Source organism: Drosophila hydei, unplaced genomic scaffold (genome assembly GCF_003285905.1).
Source record: "Drosophila hydei strain 15085-1641.00,03,60 unplaced genomic scaffold, DhydRS2 tig00000149-arrow-pilon, whole genome shotgun sequence".
Taxonomy (NCBI): domain Eukaryota; kingdom Metazoa; phylum Arthropoda; class Insecta; order Diptera; family Drosophilidae; genus Drosophila; species Drosophila hydei.
Genome location: NW_022045678.1, coordinates 6,568,219 through 6,594,501, shown reverse-complemented (window position 1 = coordinate 6,594,501; position 26,283 = coordinate 6,568,219). Strand labels below are relative to the sequence as shown.

General features: G+C 38.5%; 4 protein-coding genes across 6 annotated transcripts; 3 read left to right on the top strand and 1 right to left on the bottom strand.

Moving 5' to 3' along the window:
* Positions 1 to 50: 50 nt before the first annotated feature.
* On the bottom strand, positions 51 to 7,978 carry LOC111594763 (importin subunit beta). 2 transcript variants are annotated; one of them, XM_030223288.1, is made up of 9 exons: positions 7,714 to 7,978; positions 7,417 to 7,605; positions 6,653 to 6,894; positions 4,898 to 5,926; positions 3,814 to 4,740; positions 3,287 to 3,742; positions 2,239 to 2,379; positions 938 to 1,017; positions 51 to 875 (listed from the first exon to the last, which is right to left on the bottom strand). In XM_030223288.1, exons 2-6 carry the CDS (start codon positions 7,472 to 7,474, stop codon positions 3,344 to 3,346), a joined length of 2,655 nt encoding a protein of 884 aa, XP_030079148.1. In that variant the 5' UTR covers positions 7,475 to 7,605; positions 7,714 to 7,978; the 3' UTR covers positions 51 to 875; positions 938 to 1,017; positions 2,239 to 2,379; positions 3,287 to 3,343. The 2 variants fall into 2 exon arrangements, with proteins under 2 accessions (XP_030079148.1, XP_030079147.1); XM_030223287.1 differs by lacking the exons at positions 51 to 875; positions 938 to 1,017; positions 2,239 to 2,379 and adding an exon at positions 2,888 to 3,205 and having other exon boundaries at positions 7,714 to 7,977.
* Positions 7,979 to 8,106: 128 nt separating this feature from the next.
* On the top strand, positions 8,107 to 11,609 carry LOC111594782 (transmembrane 9 superfamily member 2). Its single transcript, XM_023308235.2, has 5 exons — positions 8,107 to 8,614; positions 9,255 to 9,449; positions 9,512 to 10,494; positions 10,556 to 10,715; positions 10,795 to 11,609. Exons 1-5 carry the CDS (start codon positions 8,456 to 8,458, stop codon positions 11,296 to 11,298), a joined length of 2,001 nt encoding a protein of 666 aa, XP_023164003.1. The 5' UTR covers positions 8,107 to 8,455; the 3' UTR covers positions 11,299 to 11,609.
* Positions 11,610 to 11,882: 273 nt separating this feature from the next.
* On the top strand, positions 11,883 to 15,534 carry LOC111594700 (carcinine transporter). The gene is made up of 7 exons (XM_023308121.2): positions 11,883 to 12,184; positions 12,248 to 12,472; positions 12,530 to 12,718; positions 12,857 to 13,115; positions 13,759 to 14,350; positions 14,566 to 14,964; positions 15,023 to 15,534. Exons 1-7 carry the CDS (start codon positions 12,092 to 12,094, stop codon positions 15,297 to 15,299), a joined length of 2,034 nt encoding a protein of 677 aa, XP_023163889.2. The 5' UTR covers positions 11,883 to 12,091; the 3' UTR covers positions 15,300 to 15,534.
* Positions 15,535 to 16,362: 828 nt separating this feature from the next.
* On the top strand, positions 16,363 to 18,104 carry LOC111594690. 2 transcript variants are annotated; one of them, XM_023308109.2, is made up of 3 exons: positions 16,365 to 17,000; positions 17,062 to 17,762; positions 17,828 to 18,104. In XM_023308109.2, the coding sequence occupies exons 1-3, from the start codon at positions 16,469 to 16,471 to the stop codon at positions 17,882 to 17,884; spliced, it is 1,290 nt and encodes a 429-aa protein (XP_023163877.2). In that variant the 5' UTR covers positions 16,365 to 16,468; the 3' UTR covers positions 17,885 to 18,104. The 2 variants fall into 2 exon arrangements, with proteins under 2 accessions (XP_023163878.2, XP_023163877.2); XM_023308110.2 differs by lacking the exon at positions 17,828 to 18,104 and having other exon boundaries at positions 16,363 to 17,000; positions 17,055 to 17,265.
* Positions 18,105 to 26,283: the final 8,179 nt, after the last annotated feature.

Here is a 26,283-nt window from a genome sequence, read left to right as displayed (position 1 = left end):
GTGTAAATGTATGTATATGAACGCGCAATATGCATACAAAAATTGTTTTTATTATTCTTTTTATGTACGTTGTGTTGTGTAAATTTTACTATTTTTCTGTTAGTTTGTATCGTACGTCCCGCGTAAAGTAATTAATGATAGTCCTTATGTAGTTGTAAGTATTTATGTATGTATTGTATAAGTAGAAAGTCTCAGTTCTCAGTATAAAATCAGTACCATATGTTTCGTGTTCGATTTGTTTTTGTTTTTGTTTTTGATCTCTTTCAATGTCATATTTTTGTTTTCTTCTAATTTTTTATTTTTTTTTTTACAATAAGTTCTTGATTTGCATTCCTACAAAACAGAACATTATTTTTCTTGCTCTGCTGCGCGTGGTGCTTTTTACACTTATATTCACACATCAATCACATACATGCTCACTTGTCCACATGCACCCCGACCTAAATGCATTGAACACAATTACATTTTTAAGGTGTTCCTTCTGCTCACTCTTATATTAACCGATCACACTTATACATTGCAACTAATTTAAGTTATGTATATTTAATAACAAAAGCAGACAGACGATTGAAATGTATGTCATTCGCTTTTAAAATTCATTTGTGAACCTGGAATGACGTTAACCCACAATCATACACCTACATCAGTCATAGTCTCGCACACCCAAGCACATATATTACAATGTAGCTGACTTTGTTTTACAATATTTATATCTGTATATACAATATATATGCAGGATCAGCCCTATTGGGATTTGAAATGTCAGCATTACTCTCAGATACGCTTACAATTAAAATACATCAGTTTTCATCATAATTCATTGTTATCATCATCACTCATGCGCACAAGTTCATCAATCATCCAAAATGTGTCACCTGAGAAATAAAAACATTAAAATTCTTATATTTATATATTTACGAAAGATTAAAAAACTTACGTTCGCTAATGTATCCGATAAATTTTTAATTTTCATTCGGCGTGTTGTCCCCAAACATAGTTTTCATACACGACGTAATCCTGAATTGAAGCCGCCAGGACATATTAGCAAATTCCGTCATCAGTATTTTAGAAATTTAAAGTATTACTAATCTAATTATTTTGGCAATTCAAATTGAGTTCAGATGGATGAAATATGTCACTTATAACGACTATAAATATAGATTGAAATATACATTTTTAGAGAAAAAAACTGCACTGAACGCTTTTAATCTTGGACGGCAGTGTGATAAAACGTTAAAATCATTCAAAACAATAAGATATTACAAACTTCATTTGGTTTACTTATGTATACAAATTATAAATTGCTTTAGTTTAAACAACGCAGAAATTATACTTAATTTGGCTTAATTGAATGATTTACGCAAATAATTGCAAGATACAATTGGATTTAAAAACAAAAAAGTTAATAAATTTACTTTCAATCTATATTTAATCTATACAAATGTTGTTTTATCTTAACAAGATAATGGAGTTAAAGATTTTAAACGGGAATTTTTTCAAATTGATTTTTTGTTGACTTTCTTTTAGTAATATTTATTTTGCTTGGGTGTTGAATAAATATTGCCATTTTATTATTACTCATGTGTGTGACGAAAGATAAAACTGAGTTTAGTCATTAATATGTTCGCGTCGTGTCGTTACGTCCTAGACAGTCATATACTCGTATCGTATGTTTTCTGTATACTTCTATATATAATTAATATATATATGTGTATGTATGTATGTATGTATGTAAAATGAAGTACTGTAGTGTTACCCTGGTCCGTTTTCGTTAGTTTAGTAGTGATTTGTTTCTTTGTTTAACTATATATACAATACAATATGACGCTGCAGGTAGTTGTTTGGTTGTTACTCTATTCGTTTTGCGTTTCACATTTTATTCATATGGATTTCGTATTTAAAATGAATCGAAAATTAGCGCTTTTTTTTTAATATTGACTGAATAATATGAGTTTTATTTTCTTTATAAAAATGTAACCACTTTAAAAAGCATAAGACGCTTTTGTTTTGTAATTTTCGTTTCATTTTTTTGTATGTGGGTTCCCGTTATTGTTTTTTTCTGATTGGGATCAATAAAGTTATTGAGGTTTTATTTCAAATTGGCGTCCGTTTAAAATCTTTTTTTGCTTGTTTTTATCAATTAGTGTTTAGTATATCGTCCACTGAAATTTTCATGTAGCTACAGTCATTCGTATTATTTATTGGAAATTTGCTTAATGATATCTAGAAAAAACTTACATTTAGTAATATCACACATCACGCCACACTCGCGCGCATTTAAAGTGTTTTTTATAAGGAGTGCTTCTCGCTCATAACACTTCAATCACAAACCATATAGTTTTAGTTCAGACATCCACATACCTCAGATTCATACTGTAACTAGATATGGAGATTAGTAGCAATTAATAATCATTCATTTACATTCATGTTCACACGCATTTCATATAATGATCCATTCATAAGATGTCATATAATCACAGTCACTCACAAACATTCTTCTACTCACACACCTATTCATACACAGTCATACACTTACATTCACATTTGCTCACACATTGGAAGTGAAACTCCTAGCTGCTTGTTGGAGTACATCATTTTATATACGCCTATAACTAAGAGTTTCATTCCCACAAATCAACTAATTATTGGTTGATATTTTTTTCACATAAGTTTTTCTTATAAAGTATGTTGCAGCCGTAAGATTATTTGTATCCAATATTGCTATGTATTTTGATGTTGCTTTAGGGTTATATTGGGTTTAATGCTATATTATAAATTGATACCGATTTTGATTTTACATTAACAACTTTTTAGAGACATGAACATAATTTTGAATAATTTTTGTTTTCTTTTTTCCACTCTCTTGTTGTTTCTTTTTTTTTTTTGTTTTTTTTTTTTTTTGTTTTGTAATGTATATAATCGGATTCGGTTTGTGTTATAACAGGAATCGTTGTGCTGATAAGCTGCTTACATTTTAAAGTTGTCATTATGCTTATAAAGTCTATGTAGTTGGTTGGACTTTAATAACGCTTCTTAAAAAGTATCAATTTACTAATGATCTCACACAAAAATAACAATATAAATAATCATAGCAGGCTTTGGCTTACAATTTAATTTACAAACAAAATTGTCTTAAACTTTAGGCGTCGCACAGCAACAATAAATCGGACAAACTTGCAGATAGAATTTTCGAATTCGGACTGAACTGTAAAAAATGTGTAAGTTTTAAAATGAATGTTGAGTCAAATTATTTCTTACAATAAGTTAAATATAAAAGTTTACTCACCAGTTTGGCTGCGTACATACATTGGGGTGGGATTACATTAACAACTAAAAGACCATTTTACTGGGCTATAACTTGACTGTTAATTCTCTTGATCTCCTTGGCCGCCCATGTACAGAGCATTTTGGTGCGTTGACCTTTGGAACGCTTTCCATCAGCCAGAAACTGTGTGATGACCACATCATCCAGCAACGGATACAGACGAGGCCCAAAAGAAGTGCATAAGTCTCCAATAAATCCAGCGACACTTGCCATCATCAAATCGGAAACGTCACCGTCTTGTGCAATGCGCTTGATGAAGGCAATGATATGCATTAGATGAGGTTCCAAGTGAAACACATCTGGATTGGCCGTTTGCTCGGCTCCCTTAAGACCTTGAACGATACCGGTATATGCCTCAAGAACACTCTCACGCAATTCTTTTATGTATTCAGTCATGTGGTGGTTGCTGGAATCCACCTGTTTAGAGCCAGAGTTACAACGTATAATGGGCATTCCAATCAGCAAGTGCACTGTGTTATTGATATTACCTGTAAATCGGAAGCTGCCCGCAACATTTCCAAAACTACATTTAAGTATTTGAGAAAGTCGCTTCCAATGCTTAGAGCCATATCGCCAAAAGCAGATAGGATATGTGGCTTTACACTCCGATCAAGATTGGGTTCGGACAAATCGTTCATTAATACGGACATTATTTCATCGCAGTAGGGTACCATTAGATGCTTCAGTGCGCGAAAAATATCACCAGTTAGTCCAACGCAAGCACAGCAAACTTGGTATTCTTGATGATTCTTGAGACCCATGATAAGGAAATCTTTAAAGGCTGGCATGTATTTGGCAAATTGAAAGCCAAGTAGCTCGACCAACGTGGAGAGAGCCAAGAAGGCATCTTCCTGAACGCCACCTGACTTTCCGGCACTTGAGCTAAACATCGTCAAGATTGCAGTCATAATGGCGTCTGAAATTTGTGGAGCATCCTCCTCGCGCACTTTACGCAACACACTCTGCAGAGTAGCACAGAGCAGGGACTGTAGGTCATTAAACTGATGGCGATCGCTGTGGTTGCTGATGCGACTCTCCATCTGCATAACTTGGTTAAGACGCTCTAAGATGACAATAGTAGTATGCTGAACGACCAGATAGCAATCCAAAGGCGAATTTTTAATCATATTCATCAAGGCCTCGTAGGCAGCACTGCGCAAATTAGCCTGAGCGCCGTCTGACCGATCGGTGGCTTCCAACAATTGGGTGATAATAAATTCAAAGTATGGCGATAATGCATACGTCTCCGGTGTGTCTCCCTCGGTGGTGATGGCAGCTTCGTAAGCGGCATCCGAAAGGCCTGTAAACGCCCAGCAAACATTAGCGGCCACACGTGGTTCCGATTTAAGACTTTTGACGAAGCACTCAAGCAACGTTTGCAAATATGTCTTGTTTATAGCTGCTTCCGGAATAATCTGATAAGTAAAGAAAGTTTTGCAATTTTAAATACGTTTTTATACTAATTTAAAAGCCAACATACTAATAATTTTATATGTTTATAATATAATGTCTATTAGCGTAGCACAATGAAACCTGCTTAAATAACGGCTTAATAATAACAATTCAACTTACGTCGCATATCCGTCCAAAGGTCCAGGCTGTTGTGTCGCGAACGATAACACTGGAATCGTACATAAGGCGTATCAGGGTGGGCATCGCCTGCTCAACAAGTGGTTTCAACGTGTTGGTTTCCAACCCACTGAGCACTGAGCCGAAAGTCATCACTGCAGCGTCTCGGTAGCGCCAATTGGGTGATTCAATATTTTCTTTAATGAACGGCAAGACATGCGGCACAATTTCGTCCTCGCAGCATGTGGCCAAAAGCATCAGGCATACTGAGGAAGCTTTAGCCGGACTCCAATTGTCTTCATCGTCACATTCGTCTTGGTCAGTAAGTTTCTCAACTAGAACCGGTGTTAAAAACTGAAGAGCCCCACGTGCATAATGTTTGGAGACACGTTGCGGCGCGCGACCCTGGTCGGTGGCCTCTTGACTCTCAATGGCAAGATCAATTTCCTCATCGCTTACATTTGACCAAAACTCGATTCCCTGAAGAGCTATTGCATCATTGTCAGACTTCATGGCTTCCAAGGTAATCGGGAACAATGCTTGCGCCATGTAGGGCTCCATGAATTGGTAGTACAGCGACATGATCTTAACTAAACATTGCAAAGCAGCAACACAAATCTGTGTGTCTGTGCACTGTGTTGCCTCACATACTACCTCCATGATAAAATTTCGCTCCATGTCCTTCTCAAAGTTTGCTTTGGTGAACTCTAATGAGTTGTATAGCGCCGTCGTGGCAGCCAATCTCACGTGATTACTGGGCTCCTGCTTTCGCATTCCATGTATAATGGCAGTAAGCACCTGATTGGATTGATTTTCGAGAACGCCATATTGGATATCTTGGCAAATGTAACCAATTGCCTCAAGCGCAGCTTCACGGTGCATTTCGCTGGAGCCCTCATGAACGACTTTGTTGACAAGCGTCTGTATTAGTATGCCCCAGCGGTTGATGGGCAACTCAATAACAGCTACATAGGCAACGCATTGGGCAGCACATGATGGCCGTGTATTTTCGGTGCCCAAAGCAGCAAGTATCTGCAAAGATATACAATTTAATTTCAAATAAAATTTGCGTCTGTTAATAAAAGCGTTTGCTATCGAGTACTAAATATTAAAAACATGGCTCTATCCTTATGTTTTAATAACAGACCATTTAATGGTAATGTTACCTAAGTTACACGATTACACGAAGAGATTTGGAAACATTTCGAACAATGAGCATTTTAACAAACAAACAAGAAATAAATGTATATTAATTGCAAGCCAGGCATTGTGCAGATGCAGAATAAGCTTGTTGAACTGATATAGAAATATATATATATATATATATATATATATATATATATATATATATATATATATATATATATATATATATATATATAAAAGAGTCGAGACGAGAATAGCCCTTCTTCTAGATGGACTCTCTTAATCGAGACTGCTGTAATACTTTCATATGTGTATTTGATATTGATTTGACAAATTCGTACTGCATATGGTATTCATGTTTCGAGTCTAGGACTTTTGTAGCTTACGAAATCTCTGCGTTCAAACGGACAGACGGATTTGGCTATATTGACTTAGCTCGTTGTCTTGATTAGGAATATATATACTATAGGGTCTGCCTGTTACATACATTTTAACAAAACCAATATACCCTGATTTCCCATTTTCAGCGGTTTCAGGGTATACACAATTCAAATATAACGAAGTACTCTATATAAATGAAAATATGGGTAACACGAAAACATTATTTCATACATTATTTTTGATAAGTTCACGGGTTTCCTCAGGAAACTGATGCCAGCGCTCCTGATACTGAAGGCTGATCTTTTCATCCTTGCTTGTTAAGTGATTTTTCAGTTGAAGACCAGCTGCCATGCGTGCCACAACACTATTTGTGGTATCAACTAGAATTTTGGATAGCGCCTTTAGAAATTCCGTCAGATTGCTGGCGGCAGCCTGCTCAAGGAAGTTCTTTGCAGAAAGCAATTCATTTTTGTCTGCGAGAAGAAATAAATTTGAGGTTAGGATAGTTAAATGACTTACAATTAAAATAATATACACATGTAATTAATTAAAAGTTATTTATTTATAAATAAAGACCAATTTTTATTATTAGTTTTTATAAATAAATAAAAATAAATATTTTAATGGTCTTTATGTGTATATATATATATATATATATATGTATATATTTATATATATATATATATATGTATATATTTATATATATATATATATATATATATATATATATATATGTATACATACATATACATATATATCATGCCCATATATATGTACGTATTTCAATATTGTATTGTATATAGCAACTAAATGTTCACTTATTGGACGTTGCAACCCTGCGCAACATACGCGTCACTGCCGTCGACGTTGCGTCGCAACAATGCTTATAACAAAATGGCTTTTTGGTTGGCCCTGAGCAAGCTTAAATGATTTTATATGTAGGTAATTGCTTTTAATGAATATCTATGTATGCTTAAAGGATATTTATCATTTACCTGGTGACACCGTCTTCTCCAAGATAACAATTAGTTGGCGTGTTATGTCCGAAGTCATTTTTGTGCTCTTACTTTCGATTTCGTGTAAATGCCGTAGCTGTTAGGGCGCGAATGTGTGGAAATTTTTTTCGTAATCGCTTAGCTTCCTATGGTGTGTATGTATATGTGAATATAGACAATACCGAGCAGCTGGCAAATAAGTAAACTAATATTAAAGTGTGCTTTGTAAAACGATGAGACGGGCACTTTGAGAATATAGTGTCGTCCTAAAATTGATTTTTTCGCTTAAATACTTACTCACTGTGCGTGTCTGTTTCCCCTTTGTCTGCGCGTTCCTGATGCTGTGTTGCTATTTCGATTTTGTCTATTCCAACTGTCAAAACACGCGGGACCAGAAAGACTGTCGCTCAAATTGTTTATATATGTAACTTAAATTTGTTTAGCTGTAGTTAACTTGGAACAAGAATTTTTATGTTCGACTAAACGTGAATTGTTAAAGAAAGAGAAGCAGGCCGGCTCATAATAATTCTCGACTACACATGGAAAACAGCTCCGCGTCGATTTTTTTCAAGGTGGCAACTCCTAGCTTGGTTATAGCTGTCAGTTACGTTTAAAGTTCGTGCGTATCTAAAAAAATATTAAAATAAAAAATGCAAATATAAAGCAAACATAATTTGAAGAAAATATGTCCACGCATTAGCTCGGAATTTAGCTTTAAATATACTTTTCCTCAAAAATAAAGTTTGTCTGTAAAAGTAACTCTGTTGCCTGTAAAACAGGTTGGCAGGCCTGGTGGCAGCGCCGTTTTTGCAATTTCACGTCAGCAGTCTGTTGTTAGACAGAAATAAGCTGAGAAAAAAAATTAATTTGTCAATTACTCTCCAAGATAGGCTCAAATAGGCATCATCGAGAATACTCCATAAACGCCTAACGTTGTGATCACATTCCGTTGACAGCTGTTACAACAAACTTAACTAGAACGTTTTGTAACTCCACATTTGTCTGACGGCAATCGTTTTTTGTTGTCAATACATCAAGAATGATACCGTCACGGAGCTGTCGCACCATGGCTCTGTCTTCTGTAATGGTGCTACTGATGTTACTGGTTAACACGTGGACGATTTGCGAAGGATTTTATTTGCCTGGCCTGGCACCAGTTAACTACTGCATAAAAACGGATGGGTCAAATACATGCAAGGTATGTGTATGTGTAATAAGAATATAGTCTAGGAGGTTCGTTTCCTCTCAACTCAACTCAACTTAGTGATAAGAGCAATATGAGTATTATATTGTTTCGTGGTATGTTGATTGTGGGTGGCGTGCTGACGTAGATCGTTTTGTTTGACATGTTCCAAACTATGTCTGCAAAGTGTTCATAGATATAATGTATACACAGTTGGTAAGATCACACATGACGAGACACTCATTTAGTTCTTCATTCAAATTTTTAAGAGCATGCATATTTTTATCTTTCGGTACATATGTAGGTATATCACTTGTATCAAATACTATATTATATCATTTAACTCCTTAAATGCCTCCACTGCAAAGCAATGTTTGCATTGGATAACATTATTGCGAAAGATAAGGAAAGTCTGTTTCAGACACAGTATCGTTCAAGTCTATGTAAATTAAACTATTTTTACTTAAACTTCTTGTGTGTCTACAAAACTACTATTTAAAAAATATTAATATATAAATTATATTTAGTTAGTATTCTTTGATAATAAAAACGATAAGTGATATGGAAAAATGTATTTTAATTTATTCGAGTAATACAAAATAGCATATATTTTTAAATATTCGTATATATCTGCTTATATCTATTTTTCATTCAGTCTGATGTCATTTTGTACGTTAATCGTTTAAATACTGAGGAATCAGTCATACCCTATGAGTACCATCACTTTGATTTCTGTCTGGGGAAAGAGGAAAACTCTCCGGTTGAGAACTTAGGTCAAGTTGTATTTGGCGAACGTATACGCCCTGGTCCTTACCATATACAGTTTTTGGATAATGTGGAATGCAATGTGGTAAGTGGGATAAGTTACATGTTCAACTATCGTGTCAATCCGTTAGCTCTTTATAATTGAAGGCATGTCGCAAAAACTATACCGGAGGTGATGCGGACAGCGATCGACGAATGATGGTCCTTAAGAAAGGTATAAGTCTTAACTATCAGCATCATTGGATAGTGGATAACATGCCTGTTACTTGGTGTTATCAACTTGAGACGGGTAAGCAGTACTGCAGCATTGGCTTCCCAATGGGTTGCTTAGTTCGTCCAAATGGTGAAGGCTGTCCCATCAACACGATGTACAATCGGCCATTGCATTACTATCCTTTCAACCACGTGGATCTGGAGATAACTTATCACAGTGGCGCTCGCGAGGATTGGGGTATAGGCTCCGGGATCAGTGGTCGTATTATATCAGTTAAAGTAACGCCAAAGTCATTGAGTCACGCTGATTCTAGCAAGCCAAACTGTTTGGGCTCAGAGCCGTTGGCCATACCCGAAAGCTCCCTTAAGAACGGTGTGTTTTTGGAAATCATTTACACATACACCGTAAAATTCGTGCAGAATAATGCAGTGAAATGGTCATCGCGCTGGGACTATATTCTGGAATCGATGCCGCATACAAATATTCAATGGTTTTCTATACTCAACTCCTTGGTTATTGTGCTCTTCCTGAGTGGTATGGTGGCGATGATTATGTTGCGCACTTTGCACAAGGACATCGCGCGATATAATCAAATGGACAGTGGTGAAGACGCTCAAGAGGAATTCGGATGGAAGCTAGTGCACGGGGATGTATTCAGGCCACCACGTAAAGGAATGCTTCTTTCCGTTTTCCTTGGCTCCGGTGTGCAGGTATTGGTTATGTCTATGGTCACGTTAGCGTTCGCTTGCCTTGGATTTTTGTCACCAGCAAATCGTGGTGCGTTGATGACCTGTTCCATGGTATTGTTTGTGTCATTGGGAACGCCCGCCGGATACGTGTCAGCGAGAATCTATAAGAGTTTTGGCGGCGTAAAATGGAAGAGTAATGTCATACTTACTTCACTTGTGTGTCCAGGGTAAATTGCAACAATTTTAAATTAAATAAGAATTAATAACTATTTATGATTTCCTGTACAGAGTCGTTTTTTCGCTTTTCTTTGTGATGAATCTTGTCCTTTGGGGAGAGAGCAGCTCTGGCGCTGTGCCATTTAGCACGCTGATTGCTCTACTGGCCTTGTGGTTTGGGGTCTCAGTGCCGTTAACCTTTGTGGGTGCCTATTTTGGTTTTCGCAAGCGCGTAAGATTTTAAGAACATAATTATTTTATTTTTGTGATAAAGATATAAGCTAACATTTTTATTATTATGTCTTTTGCAGTCTCTTGAGCATCCAGTGCGCACTAATCAAATTCCGCGCCAAATTCCCGATCAGTCAATCTACACGCAGCCTGTTCCTGGTATTGTTATGGGTGGAGTCTTGCCATTCGGCTGCATCTTTATTCAGCTATTCTTTATTTTAAGTTCGTTATGGTCAAATCAAATGTACTACATGTTTGGATTTCTCTTTCTCGTATTCCTGATACTTATTATCACATGCTCAGAAACAACAATCTTGCTTTGCTATTTTCATCTATGCGCAGAAGACTATCATTGGTGGTGGCGATCATTTCTTACCTCAGGCTTCACAGCCGTTTATTTATTCATATATTGTTGCCACTATTTTGTCACAAAGCTCTCGATTAAGGACAGCGCTTCAACGTTTCTCTACTTTGGCTATACAGCTATCATGGTATTCCTATTCTTTTTGCTAACCGGCACCATTGGCTTCTTTGCATGCTTCTGGTTTATACGAAAAATCTATAGTGTTGTCAAGGTCGATTAAGCGCATAAATCCAGTATTTATACATTATGCGTGCTCGTGTGTTTTGTATGTTTAGCCACAATTTACACTTAAGCCTAATGTGTGTGATTTCTGCGCTGTGGGTGAACAGCCAGTTTTCTGTTTATTAAAATGAACTTATTAAAATACAAGTACATATATAATACATAATGTATATGTTTATGTATATAAATATGTGAGTATGTTGTAGTACCGAAGCGCGCAATAATATTAAGTATAATTCAGAAAATACGAGAGAAAAAGAGGGTGCAAATCAATTGTGTAAGTTACATGTTTCAGAAACAATTTAAAAACAATTTAAAAACAATTTTTGGCATGAAATTTAATATTTACAACTAAACGTCCTATTCTCGATATAAACGTAAATCAAAAAAGTATAAATAAAAAAATTTTATTTAAAAATAAAGTTAAAAAATAATTAACACACATTTCTTAACCATTATTATAATTTATTCATTTGTAATTATAACTATTTTCCCTTTGTTTATTCCTTAAAAGAAGGCCAATATAATTTTATCGAAGGATAACCATATATGTAATATTTTGTTTAATATGTACTTTAGTTTAAAGTAATTGCAAACCAACTTGGAATTATAAAATAAATCATCATAAAAACAAAATCAAAAATTGTTGCATTCCGCCAATTGACTGTAGGCAAGGGTTGCAACCCTTCGAACTGCATCATATGACGAAAACTTTTGGGGCTTCTGCTAAACCGAAAAATTGTCTTTGAAAGTATTTCAAGAAAATATAACACGTTCAATCGACTATACTAATGACAAGTCAAATTGTGGAAAGTGAAGATGAGTTCGAAGAGTTTTCCGAGATGCAACAGCAGAACAAGCCCAGGGCGCAGCCATCAGTGGACGTAAGTAGTGACATTGTTTCGGAAATATATATTGCAACCACCTTACATCGGATACCGTTTTAGGAAGCTTTTGATTTGGATGATTTGTTGCCAATCATTGGCGAATTTGGAAAATATCAGAAGCTTCTCGTCTTCGGCATTTGCCTGCCAGCTTGTATACCATGCGGATTTTGTGCATTCAATCAGCTTTTCATGGCCGACACACCAGATGATTATTGGTGTCGGGTGCCGGAGCTACTTCAAATGGATCTTGAACAGCGCAAATATTTGGCTATACCCAAAGAATTGGTAAGCCAGTGTAGTATGTATTCTTTGTAATCCCATTGAATTTCTATTTAACTTTAGGAAAACGATAAGTTGGAATATAGCAAATGCTATACATATGGCGTCAACTGGACACAATTGCTTGACTCCATTGAATACAGTGATGAAAGTTCTTTAATACTTGAGCCTAATAGCAGCTGGCCATTGGTTAAGTGCAGTCAAGGGTGGGAGTACAACACGACCAATGTCTGGTCCTCGATTGTGATCGATGTGATTAATGAAACATATACTCAGATACAATAAATCATCTAGTCGCATTTAGAGCCGCTCTTTGCTACTCATTTCCTACTCATTCAGAAACCTTGATCGCAAGCACTTGCATAATAATATCGTTAAATATGTTGACAGTTCGATTTGGTATGCGATCGAGACATATATCCCACCATTGGACTGGCGGCTCTCAACAGTGGCGGTCCGGTGGGTGTATATCTTTTTGGGTTGCTTAATGATCGAGCAGGCCGGCGACTCTCCTACTTCGCTTGTCTGGCCACTCTTCTGGCGGGCAGTTTGATGACATCGCTAAGCACGGATTTTTGGACATGGGCTGGAAGCCGAGTGATCGTTGGACTGACTATACCTGCTGTATATCAGATACCCTTTATCATATGTTAGTAGATCTGTCCATATAAATTTATTATTTTTCATCCTTATACTTGAAAAGAGTATGTTGGTTTTGGACAATGTCCATTTGGCTGAACATTTAAACATATAATTTATAGTGTTCACATTTTTTTTTTGATTCGTCCACTATGATTCGTCCGTTGAAACTCGGCAAATAAGATATACACATAGAGAGAAAAAAGAGCTTTCCACTTAAGAATCTACACTGGAGCAGAAATCCCTTATTAGGAAATGTAGCAAATCTGGTAAAACTCTATCTTCTAGTTTTAGAGGAGATTTCTCTTCCCTTTCTCTATAGATCAATCAAAAATTGATACATTTAAATTTAGAACGGGTGTGAATATATAGTGCTGCATATAAATCCTGCAATGTATATCAGTATAAAAATGAATAGTATAAATATCAACACTCTGTATCTTCTATAGTTTCTCAGCTATTAATTCAAATCTATCAACTGACTATAGGACTATAGCATTTGCTAAAAATGATAAATCTACGCAAATTGAAGGCATGGAAAGTTTATAAAAAACGTTTCCTTAGTTTGGAAACTTCGAAATTATTTACAATTTTTGGACTGCATGACTGGTATGAATGAGATTATGTAACTCTCTTACATGTTTGTTTTGCAGCTCTGGAACTAGTGGGCGAGAAGTACCGTTCTTTTGTGACCGTAATGACCTGCACATTTTATACATCAGGTATAATGCTACTCTCGTTGGTTACCTATCTGGAGCGGGACTGGGTGCGCCTCTCATACTACACTTCTTTACCCTTTTACTTCTACTTCCTATACATATTCATCATGCCTGAATCTCCGCGTTGGCTTCTCATGCGTGGCCGTCTGGAGGAGGCGCTTCGAATACTGGAGCGCATGGCACGCGTTAATGGAAAACAATTCCCTGAGGTAGTGCACAGTAAATTAGAGGCGCAAATTCAGCGAGATAAACTTCGAAATCAGAAGAAGAAGGTGGCTAACGTAGGCCTTCTGGATCTATGCCGCACGCCCAACATGCGTCTAAAGACAATCTTGATTACACTTAGTTGGTTTGCAAACGAGACTGTCTACTTGGGACTCAGCTACTATGGACCTTCGCTTGGCACCAATCAGTATGTTAGCTTCTTTTTGTCTGCGGTGGTCGAGATACCGAGTTACTTGTGCTGCTGGTACTTTATGGACACTTGGGGTCGACGTTGGCCTCTCAGCTTATCAATGATATTGGGGTAAGTCTACTACACTGATGATTCCATCTATCAAGAATCTACGATAAGTTTCAGCAGTTATTTGTGTAACAGAAAACAGTTTCTGTTAGAGTAGACTCATCGATATTAAAAATGGGAAATATCAAGATATATCATGGGATATTATCATACTTTTTTGACAATTGTATTTAAATTATTATATCGTCTTTTTCTTGTTCTTGTTCAATTTTGTATAGCGGAGTGGCTTGTGTTATAACAGTTATGCTACCGGATGATGCCATAGATGAGACTTTAATACTATTTTTAATATCAAAGGCTCTGCTTTCGGCGTCGTTTTTGATCATTTATCCGTTTGCCGGCGAGCTATATCCGACGCAGGTGCGCGGCATTGGCATTGGAGCATCCAGCTATATCGGAGGCTTGGGTCTTATCGTGATACCCTTTGTTACGTACTTGGGCAAAGAAAATTTAAAACTGCCATTGGTTATAATGGGATTTGTCTCGATGCTGGGTGGCTTGACCGGCTTGCGTTTGCCGGAAACCTTGCATTACCGTTTGCCGCAGACTATCGAAGAGGGCGAAGAGTTTGGCAAGGATTGGCAGCTCAAGGATTGCTTCCAATGCAAACCACAACCGTAAATCTAATTCCGAATTTCCAAATATTCTGCCTAACCATTTTTATTGCCCTTGCAGGGATGTCCACTCACCACCGGCTTCCTATGAAAACCTGGATGTATTGGGGGGCTCTTCAACCAACGCTTCTGATGTGGAGCTAGAGCTTAAGGACAGTCGTCGCCAAGGCCAGCTGCCTCGTATTAATGAGCGAACACCACTCGATATTAGCGATTCGAACAGTGGCAGCGCGGGCAGGCAGCATCGGGCTTCAATGAAGCGATTGGTCCGCCAGATGAGTGTCATGGATACCCAACGAAGTCACGACGGGACCATGCAGCTTACACATTGGATTTGAGTGCTTAAACAGTATATAAATATAAATATAACAGTATATTAATATATATTTATATTAATACGTCTATTTTAACTACAAACATAGCAGACTAGCACTTGATTCTAACACAATTATTATACTTTTATTCTATGAAGCATATTAAAAAAATAGTTAAAAGCAAATAGATGTCGAAAATAGGATCTAAGATTTATGGCATTATGAATGGACTACGTATACTATTTAACTTTCGTTAAAAAACGTTAATTGGCCCCTGAAAGGTTAATAATTAAGTAAACAAACAAAAAGCACTTTCAAAGTTTATCCGGTAAAACATACAACTGTACACAAATACATATATGCTTGTGTGTAAAGATATAATATTTATATATATATATTTCGGTATATCAGTATAACATGTGTCATACAATAACTGAAAGCCTACACTCGTATCATTGTTTCAAACTGCTTTTATTTATGCATTTATGCAGCTAATTATGCATTTAATTGCTGCCAAACAAAAACACAAAATCAAAGACAATTACGACTGGTCTAGACGGAGCAGCTCCGCTAGGAGATACCCTGTATTCTGGTAAAATACACTATGTAGGGCAAATTCATGGCTGTTAAATTCTATAGTGTTAGCCTGAGTCCAAAAGTGAATCTTTTACTTTTAAGTTATATAACGTTAACATGACTATAATATCTGAGATGATTCCTTATTTTCCAAATGGTTATCGTCCTCTGGGATGAAAAGCATAAATATTGGTATTGGATATATATATATATAAATATATATATAATTGGCGAGATTGACTCGTGTGACTAGGTCGACGCTTAATCAGAAATATTCTCTGTGTGGTATAGTCTCTGTCTCTGTCGCTTTGATTCACCCACAGCTTTCATGCCGATTCGAATACTCCCGTTCTCACAGCGCACAGTTATAATGAAATCAAATATAAAACTGTTTATTGCTCGATTCAGATGAGGAATGAAAATTGCTTGCAGCTGTCAGTCGTTATGTTGTGATGGCTGCCATAGGAAGCTTTGAGACTGAAAACGTGTTCATAAGGTTACATACATACATTGAATATTTTCCGATATGTATTTGATTACAATTGTCGAGAGTTGTCAAGAACGTGGCAATGAAAATTTTATGTGTAAAGGGTCAATCGAGCCGACGACACTAAAGTATGTCTGAAATCTCTGGATTGCTAGCGCAGTCCCAAGATAAGGGTCCATCCAAGTGTCACATTCTGTGCCTGCACGAGGAAATCATTCGTCACCTGTTTACATACTTGCCCCGGCTGTCCGACAAGGTGCGACTGGCGTGTGTGGCTCCAAAGTTCCGACAGGCCTTTGAGTGTTGGGCTCGAACTCAGAAGCACACATTGAATGCGGAAGATGTGGAGCGAATGGCATTACCCGATATCATAGATTTCTTCAAGGTGGCCGGCCCCTTTGTGCAAGTACTGTTGGTCAATTGTGCCTCCTTCCAAAAGGAGTCGCTGATCGTCGAGTTCATTTCGGAGTATTGCAAGAACGTCGAAGAGATCCACTTCAAAAATGTGACAGATGAGTTCCGCTATCGGACAATAATGTCGCGTTTGACGAATCTGCGACGTGTGAGCATCGACTGCATGGATGCGGAGGATGTTCTTAATTTGGATTTGGACGGCAACGTCGATCTGGAGTCGTTTGAGCTGGTCAATGGCTGCTATACGGGTAAGCCAATATATATCAAATACCAGCTGATATGAATTGCTTGAAAATTTGTAGCTGTTAGGCAAACACCTGTGCGGCTTTGCCAAGCTCCAAAGGCTTGTGCTTCGGGACTGCCTCCTTTGGAATTCGGGCGAGTTTGGCATTCCACTGAGAAACCTGCGCACACTCGTCTTAGATGACTGTTGCTTTGAAGTGATGAACCAGTCGGTCTACCAAAAGATAGCCGAATGCTGTGAGGAACTGGAGGAGTTATCCTTTTCCGGCTGCGATGCCAACTTTGAGATTATTGCCCAACTGCCCAATTTGCAGCGCTGCACACTAAAAACCTGGATGACCTCTAATGAGCTGAATCTTGGATTTCTCTCAACTCTAGCCGAAAAGAAGGGCAACAAGCTATCGTATTTCAAACTTACAGGACAGTTCGAAATCAGTAATCAGCATGCCCGTTTCCTGGGACAGCTGAGTAGTCTAAAGGAGTTGCATTGGTGCGAAAACGACATACTCGAGGACGATCACTTCAAGTTCTTCAATGACTTGCCAGTGCTGAAGCAGTTTGGACTGACCCTCTGTGGCCGGGTCACCGATGTCGGTCTCATGCGTTTGATTCGCAAGTGCCCCCAACTAGATCGCATAGATATCAATAGCTGCGACGAGATCACCGACCAGTTTGTACTGAATGCCATCTATTGCTGTGGCAAGGCAACACATCGAGCTTTGGCCCTAAACGTGGAAGGCACTAAGATCGCAACTACTGTGCTCTTGGTAGGTACTTGAGAGTAATTAAAATGTTCCATAATACGCTTTAATGTTAGCTCTGTTCCACACAGCATCCCGACTACCTAAACCCGCAAAACAAGGTGAAACTTAACTTTACAAATGTGTGACCGTCTAGCCAACTGAACCATACTGGAGTGCGTTCGTTCGGAAGAATTCATAAGGAAGTACTTTTTTATATTTATGATCAAGCTCTCTCTCTTTCTGATCGGCATTAAGTGATCGAGAGCGTTTGCATCTACGGACTGGCCATTTAATAATTTAGCGAGAATACATTTTAGATACAGCTATGCCTGTAAGCATAAAATGATTCGTTTCAATTCGACTATTAGCTGCAATAAATTCGTTTTCAATTGTTGCTTAAGCTTTTCCGTACCGATAGGAATAATATCTGTGTTAGCAGCAGGAAGCCCATTTTCCAGTTAGCTTCTTACCTCTGGTCAGCTAATAGCCTGAGTCATCCACCAGTCTCGATCCCGAGGTCGTCGTTGCATGTTGCTCGTGTATAACAACATTCACAATGACTACAATGTCTGCAGCTAGCCTCGATTCGGTCTCCTTAAATAGAGAAAAACGAGATCGTTCTGACTTAGTTCTAGTACACGTAACCCATTGACATCGCGTCGCATCGCATCGCATTGGCTCGCTGGCTGCGTATATATATATATATTTATATATATATTGAAAAAAAAAACACCTTGACATGTTCAGGGGCCTGCTGCGATGGTGTCTGCGTTCTTCTGATCTAACTATTGACTAGTTACATATTGCTGCTAGCTAAGTAGCTTGACATTTTCTACGGATGCGCAATCTTATCTTTTTAAAACTTAAGAATTTCATATTTCATGATTTTTATAAGCTTTTCATGCTTCACATCTAACTGTAAGAGCCACAAATATGTTTATTATTCTTTTCGACAATACAGATTACAAAGAGTATACAAATTTTAAAATATTTCCGGATCGACTGATGAATTTTAATATAGTATCTATAAAAGTCTAGTTATTGATCACAACTGATCTTTTCTGGTTTTCATTCAGCTAAAACTTGATTAAATTTCAAGCCTAGTTCCAATAGCTAATAAAATGATAGGAACCACACTATACACTATATAGTAATTACCATTTTGTCACGTCGACATTTGGTATAATCAACAGTAACTATCTGGCCAAATTATCTTTTAAACTGGAAAAACAGCTTGTTTCAATATATAGTACACATCTCTAGCTTCGTAATGTTCACCTGGAAAAAGCTATAGAAATTTTCGATTTGTTTCACCCCTAGAATCTGTCTACCAAAAGTTGAAATACCTCCTTAATACGAGGGTATACTCGTACACCAATATATTTATGTTCCAAATTTAATATGGTCTGGACAGAAAGACGAATGTTGTAAGAAATCAATATACTCCACTTTACTGTATGACGCTTAAAAATAATAAAGGCTTGTAAGAATGTTGCACTCAGTTCACGGTCTGAATGCTGACATGCTTTTAGCCCAAAGGGCGTAATCCATGGAAGAAGCCTACTGTGAGGTAAATGTAATTTATTCGTCAGTTTGTAGAGGATCTTAGCAGCGACTCACATTCCAGCTGTAAAATTGTGAAAGAATTTTAAGTCTCTAACTTGAATAGTGGTAAAATGAAATACAAACATGGACAGACAGACGGACAACAAGGATACAGAGATATTTATATTTAGTTCTTTCCCAATTAATATACTGTTTTATAGCTTCAATTATTATACCCATTGCAAATGAGACATCAGTGTATAATGGCTTTACGCAAAGGTATGTAACAGGCAGGAGGAGGCGTGGCAGACCTCATAAAGTATATGTATTTTTGACCAGGACGACAAGTCGAGACGATTGAGCCCTGTCTGTCTGTTTATCTGTGCGTCTGTCCGGCAGAACACATTAATTCAAATGCGTACATTCTTTCGATTAAATTGTACTTGAATTGTCTGCTACTACTTCAGTTAAGATTGTCAACTCATGCAAAAGCAGTACGGCGGTGCTGGTAGAGGCGGCACTTGGTGCTGGGCAGCTAAGCAAACTATTGATATTAGTAATAAATTAGTAATAAAATAAATTAATTAGTAATAATAATGATAGTGATACTAAAAGACGCAGATGGGACTGGGATCAGGGTATTTCCTAGTCGGGCACCCCGACTAGAGATTTCTTACATGTTCTGAGTACGTTTATTGTGGAAAGATGAATGCGAAGCATTAAGCCCCTCTCATGGAGGGAGCTTCACATCCAGTTATAGCTGACTTTAGAACTATAACCATGATCATCTTTGTTGCCAATTGCCATTTTAAGATATTTGCAGGCTTGTCAAGGTGCCAGACCGACTCAAACCAAAGCTGATTCCAAACGAATCGAAGCCATGTATCTGTCTGCAGTTTGACAAACCCGTTGACTTAACAATCGCATGCTGAAGCTACCTCCAATTGTTGACCAAGATGCATGGCCTAGCAATCGACGGAGTCTGTGAATTTACACGCAGCTATCAGTCGATACAAATCTATACCGTTCAGAATATAAAGATGTAGTCGTGCTAAGCCATGGAAGTCGCGTAGTTCGCTGCCCCTGTCAGTGGCTGCATATTAGAGATGGGACAACCTTTTGAACAATTTCAATCGTTCGATATCGTGAACTTATCGATCAGTTTACAACGCAGATATAAATATGGTTAGTTCAGTTGTTCGCCCTTTTTATCTCTAATAGCCCACAGCATGCATTTTTCATTAAATCTATGCTGTAGTTAATTGAAACGTTTAATATTCGACTTCATTCTGAGCAATGTAGCTCAGCACTGTTGCCTAGATCTTAGCTTCTAGTTGTTGGTGCTTAGTGCTGAATATACATAAATAATATAGCGAGAGCATCTAACAGAGCGTGTATTACGTAGTTGAGCGTATTGCCCTGAGCATGAGAAGACGGGACAGGTCGAGGTCAAGTCTCTAGACTCTAGCAGCGTTCGTCCGCACGCCAAGGGTGCGAAAATCGCCACAAACAGATGCTTCTCACATGAAAAACAGCTTCGCTAAGACTAGTTGGAAGCCACTTGGAGTCTGCTTAGCTGTAGCCGGCAAGGTTTTTGTCTGTTTAGCAACTTGGAGCTGTCCGGCATATTGTTTTGTTCCTTATAAACGACAGGTCTCTTGATTTGTGCAAATCTCTATGGTCAGGTAGTTAAATATTTCAAAGATACCATAATGGATAGAGATTTGAATTTTACTTAAACAAATTCTAGTTGGTTGTCAAGTGGAAAACTTGTTCCATATCAGAGCCGCCACAACTCCTGTTTTATTATTATTATTTAATATTCTGAATGGCAATTAGTGAATTTGGTGTATTAAAAGGAAATCAGTCTAATCAGTACATTGAGCATTGATTTTGAAATTTAAAATACTTATTGGCACATATTATTATTATTAGCGCAGATTTGTTGAGAGCAAATTAGCAAAAAATTAAATATGAAAAGTTTAAGAGATGCAAACCGCTTAAACCATTTAGTTAATAAACCAATACAATTAATTAGTTGTTCATCAGATCTAACTAAATGATGTTTGCCTTGCCATTAAGAACACCTATGGGATGTTCGACATTATTTGGATTAAGTGAGCAAGGGACACTTGAGCTGAACTTGCAGCTTGAAGTATTTGTCTAGTTGCATTCATCCATTATATATTTTCTTAACCCACCTTCTGCTTGGAGTATTCAGTTCCACCAAACCCCTTATACCTCGAATTACGCTTTAATGGGTTAAGGGTATAAATGTTACACACTGCAAAAGTAAGCAGCCTTTTACCATTTTTATTTTGGACCCTTTATAAAACCTTCCGCATTTTAGCACTGTGAACATAAACTATAAAACGGTCACAAATGAAAATTCGTGGCTCGGGTCGATTTGTGAAGGTGCTTACTATGAAATGGTAGTCCGTATACCTATTTAAAGCCGTACACACTTACCCTTGTTCAAGCCCACTTGAAATTTATTGGAAACCTACTTTTAGATATGCAAGTTGGAAACTATTTTTGCTCGCAAAAACGGCCCGCAGAAGAGTGCAAGTGGAAGTGCAGCACGTGTGTTTATCCTTTGGCTATTTATACATGTTTACGCAGCAGTCAGGTACAAGTGGGCTGTGACATCACCGGTAACAGCAATGGCTGTGCCGTGTGTTAATTGGAAATACTCTTGTATGCATAGCATACTTAACAAGTGTTCAGAACTTGCTTATTTGCGCTTTGGTCGTTGCCCTGATCCATAATATTTAAACATACCAAGTTCGCTGATAATTAAATCATAATAACGGCAAGTGGCAGAAAGACAGGCGTATATCAGGTTGGCTCGTTGACGTCACAGTAGGCGAGAGAGCAGTACATACGCTGGCAATTGGAGCAGTCTAGCAAGTGGCATCTAACTCTGACGTCACAAAAAGAGAGATGGCCATAGTGAAAGTACACAGAGTAAGCGCGTCGCGACGTCACTGATGCACGTGTTTCCTGCTGGCCGGAGCGAGAGCACAACTATAGCCGACGCAGCGGTGTCGACCCTCCGTTGCCGGCCGGCGTTTTGTCTCTGTCTTCGCAATGGGCTTTGCCTCAGCCTCTGCGTATGCCACTGTCGCTGCTGCTGGCTCTGCCTCGGCCTCTGCCTCTGCCTCGGCCACTGCTTCTGCTTCTGCCAGCGCTGTCACTACATGCTCCAAGGCTTTCATTCATGGCGCGAGCGCAATTAACAGCGCATGTCCATGTAGCCCGTCACAGACACGCGTCGCCACCCAAATTGATGACGTCTTTGTTTATTGATCGCTCGTACACTGTGTTGTGACGTCACGGCGCGTGTGACCAACCAGCCACAAACCATTGCGCTATAAATAATGGCACGCTAATTATCACAGGAACTTGATAAACGCCGGAAGGCGGTAGTTGCTTGTTGGATACTTTCTCCCACAGGTCAGCCTGCCATCGGTGATTGATTTTAATAAAATAATATCAATAAGAAATTCTAAGGATTATCCATCCGTCATTTACCGTTTCAGATTGCGTGCAATAATAATTCATTTAATTAATTTTGTTTTCTGAAAGGTCCAGCAGTCTGTACGCACAGCCGATATTGAAACTAGATATATATATATATATATAATTATTTATACATATATATGAAGCATGGCTAGATTAATTTCTTAAGTATCCGAGCTGCATGCTGGAAGATATACTGCAATGCTTCCTCTACAAAATGTAATTTGGCCAACAGCAAAATTGAAAATATCCCCAAAAATTGCATAAAATACTTGCAGCAGAGTGTATAAAAGACGTTTGCAGATATGGCTAGGTACATATATACATATATATGTATATATAGTGAAATAATATGAATATATATAATGACAATAATTCGGCACAAAAAGCACCTGCAGGCAACGGAGTCGACTCAGAAAATTTGCATGGGATGTTATGGGTATAGTTATGCTCGGTAATAGATAGGTGGGTCATCGGTAAAATGGGCATGTCTGCAGCTCCGGGACGGCATTAAGCCAAGCAAAGTAAACTAAAGCACACCGAAGTTAAGGAGAGGTAAGGAGTTGGCTCAACCAAAAGCAATTTATGCAAATGATTCAAAAGGCGCCGTCCCAAATGTGCTGTCTAACAACAACAACAACAGCAACAGCAACTGCAACAGCAACAACAGTAAAGGAAAAACAATTGAAATAGCAAACGCAAAGTGCCGCTTGCTAATTGAAATTTGGTAAAGACACAAAAATCAAAGACTAAACAGCAATCAAAAAGAGCTAAAATTCCTTAAATTAAACTCACGAACTGCGCGCAACGATGCGAAAACGATACATAGATTAGGCCAGCAGCAACAACAGATTCAACATGCGAAGTAAATTTGGCGCAGCACATTTAGAATATCATCGCAGAAAAGACAAAAGCTAAAGAGACTTTAAGGCAGCAGCAAAGCAAGGTGTGCCAACTATTGGCATGGCTTCGAAGTCGCGTCGCGTCGCGTCGCGTCGCCTCGCGTTGTTGGTTTGGCAAGCAATGCTTAATACAGCCAATGAAACCAACAACAATATAACATCTTGGAAGCGACTCCAACGCTTGTCCAACGCTATGCTGGCGGTGTATGCATGCACTTCTTGGGGCCACGAGCAGGTCAGCAGCAGCAGCGCCAACAACGCAGAAGCAGCTATGAACAAATGAACAAAACAAAAACAAAAACAAAAAACAATAACAACAAACACATCACCAGACCAGTTCCACTTGCGTCGCTCCCAAAAATTCAACTTGTCCGTATCTCCATATATACGTATGTATGTATGTGAGCCTCGCCAAGCTAGGGTGAATTGAACTGCAACACTAAGACAGCCGCTGCCGGGGTTGCCTGTTGTGTCTTGTGTGGCAAGTGGGCTGGATGTGGGGTGTGGGGCTTGGGGTATTGAGTTAAAGGCAATGCCTATGCCAAAGCGCCGAAAAAGCATTATGGGAAAAAAATCTAGCGAAATCGAAAGGAAGAGCCCACTGCGCCCAAGTCTGCTGACCGACGATCTCACGTTTGTCTCAAGCTCTGCTGATGTGATTCAGGCTCAGGCATACACTAAAAACAGTTAGAAAACGTGGCTTGGAATCTGTCTAAAAATAGCCACAACGAATGCATTACACAGCACGAACTCGCAAAACGAACGAAAACGAAACGTTAGCGGCCTCACCTACATATACTTCTACTCCGCCTCAAACTGGAAACCAGACGCCGCTAGACCGACTCTCACTCTCAGTCTCCCACTCAGTCTCTCTCTCTCTCTCTCTCTCGGTCCACGTTCAATTTTCTGCTGCTCTCGCTTAAGAGGATTGTGATCCGAGCTTTGGCGTTACTGTTTTATACAAGTATTTGCTTGTGTGTGTATGTGTGTGTGTGTGTATGGGTGTCACTTGTTGCTTTCAGTTTGTTATTAGTATCGAGGGGAGGAGCTACTTTTATGTACATATATTACTAACGGTTGTTTGCCGCTCAGGCTTTTAAATCTGCACTAATGTGCTTGACACTCGCGATGGTAAAGTGGATTAAGATTTTTAATAAGCACTGAAAACTTTGGGAATTAAACAAGAATGTACACATCATGTGAGTCCCAACACTTATATATCTCATATCTGAAGAATAAGTAAAAGCATTTTATATTGTATAGGCTATAAAGACGAATCAATTGCTAAAGATGGACACATATGTGTATACATACACACAAGTGCCTTAAAGAAAAAATAAATACACATAAATAGAAAGCTCTTCTAGGGATAAATTTTAATTGAACTAATATATCGTGCTGCTGGCAGGTAAAAATAGAGAGCATACTTATGCATATGTGTAACACGCACACAGGAACACACATACATACATGCATACATACATGCATACATGCAAACATACATGCATACATACATACATACACTCAGGTAGAACTACGTGTAGGCTCAAGGGGTTTACCGGTATATGAGACCGCACGCCGGCTCTGTTTCTGTTTGCTAAGGACGATTTAGATGTGGGCGTGTGTGAAGCATTGTCAAGAGGCAGGGCGATGGACAAAGAGAAAGGAATGGAGGCGTTTAAATAGAGCAGCTAAGGTAAGCAGCAGAAAATCAATTTCTCATTGCCGTTTAAAGAACAGAGCAGTGCAGAGCTTTTTATGACGCAAATTAGTTCCATCTTCGCTTTCATGCGACGTCGACAGAGCTGTGCACCTACATTACTGTGCGCTCGTATATAGCATTTACACGCTGCTATTTCGGCTGCAGCGCAGGCGCATTAACAACGACGTCATCGATTTTTGCTCGCACGAGCTGTACATTGTTGTTGCCGCAGCTGGCATCGCTGCTGCGGCGGCTACCCCTGCTCTTGCTGATGATGATGGCTCGGGAAATGACGTAATAGCGCTTACGATTTATATTACCAAGAAACCGAGTGCGCAAGGTAGGTCGTGTGTTGCACCCGAGCACGGTCTATTCTCTCTGTCTCCCTCTCTCTCGCTCTCTCTCGCGCACATGCATACACAAGCAGCTGGCAACGGGCAGACGGCGAAACCGATTGCGACGCCGACTGAAGCAGATTGTTCGTTTGGTGCGCTGCTCCTCCGTTTGGATATAGTCGCGTATAACTGTAAAGATAAGTTCAGTCGCGTCACAGACGCCGCATTGTTAACAACTTTTCGCAAACATTAAACAACAAGCCAAACACAACCAGCCCAAATCGCTAAATAATCGAATAAAACTAAATAAAAAGCGAAACTTACTTGTAATCGGATGTATAAATGCATTATATATAATTCTAATACTAATATAACAAACAATACACAAAACAAAAAAATATTTAATTGGAGCTTAAGGAATAGTTCAATTCTATTGCAACAAGTTGTCATCTAGTCCAACACGGAAACGGAAACCGATACAGAACACATCGTGTGCGTAAAATCGTATAACTCTCCGTTGCAGCTGTAACGCGGGTCTG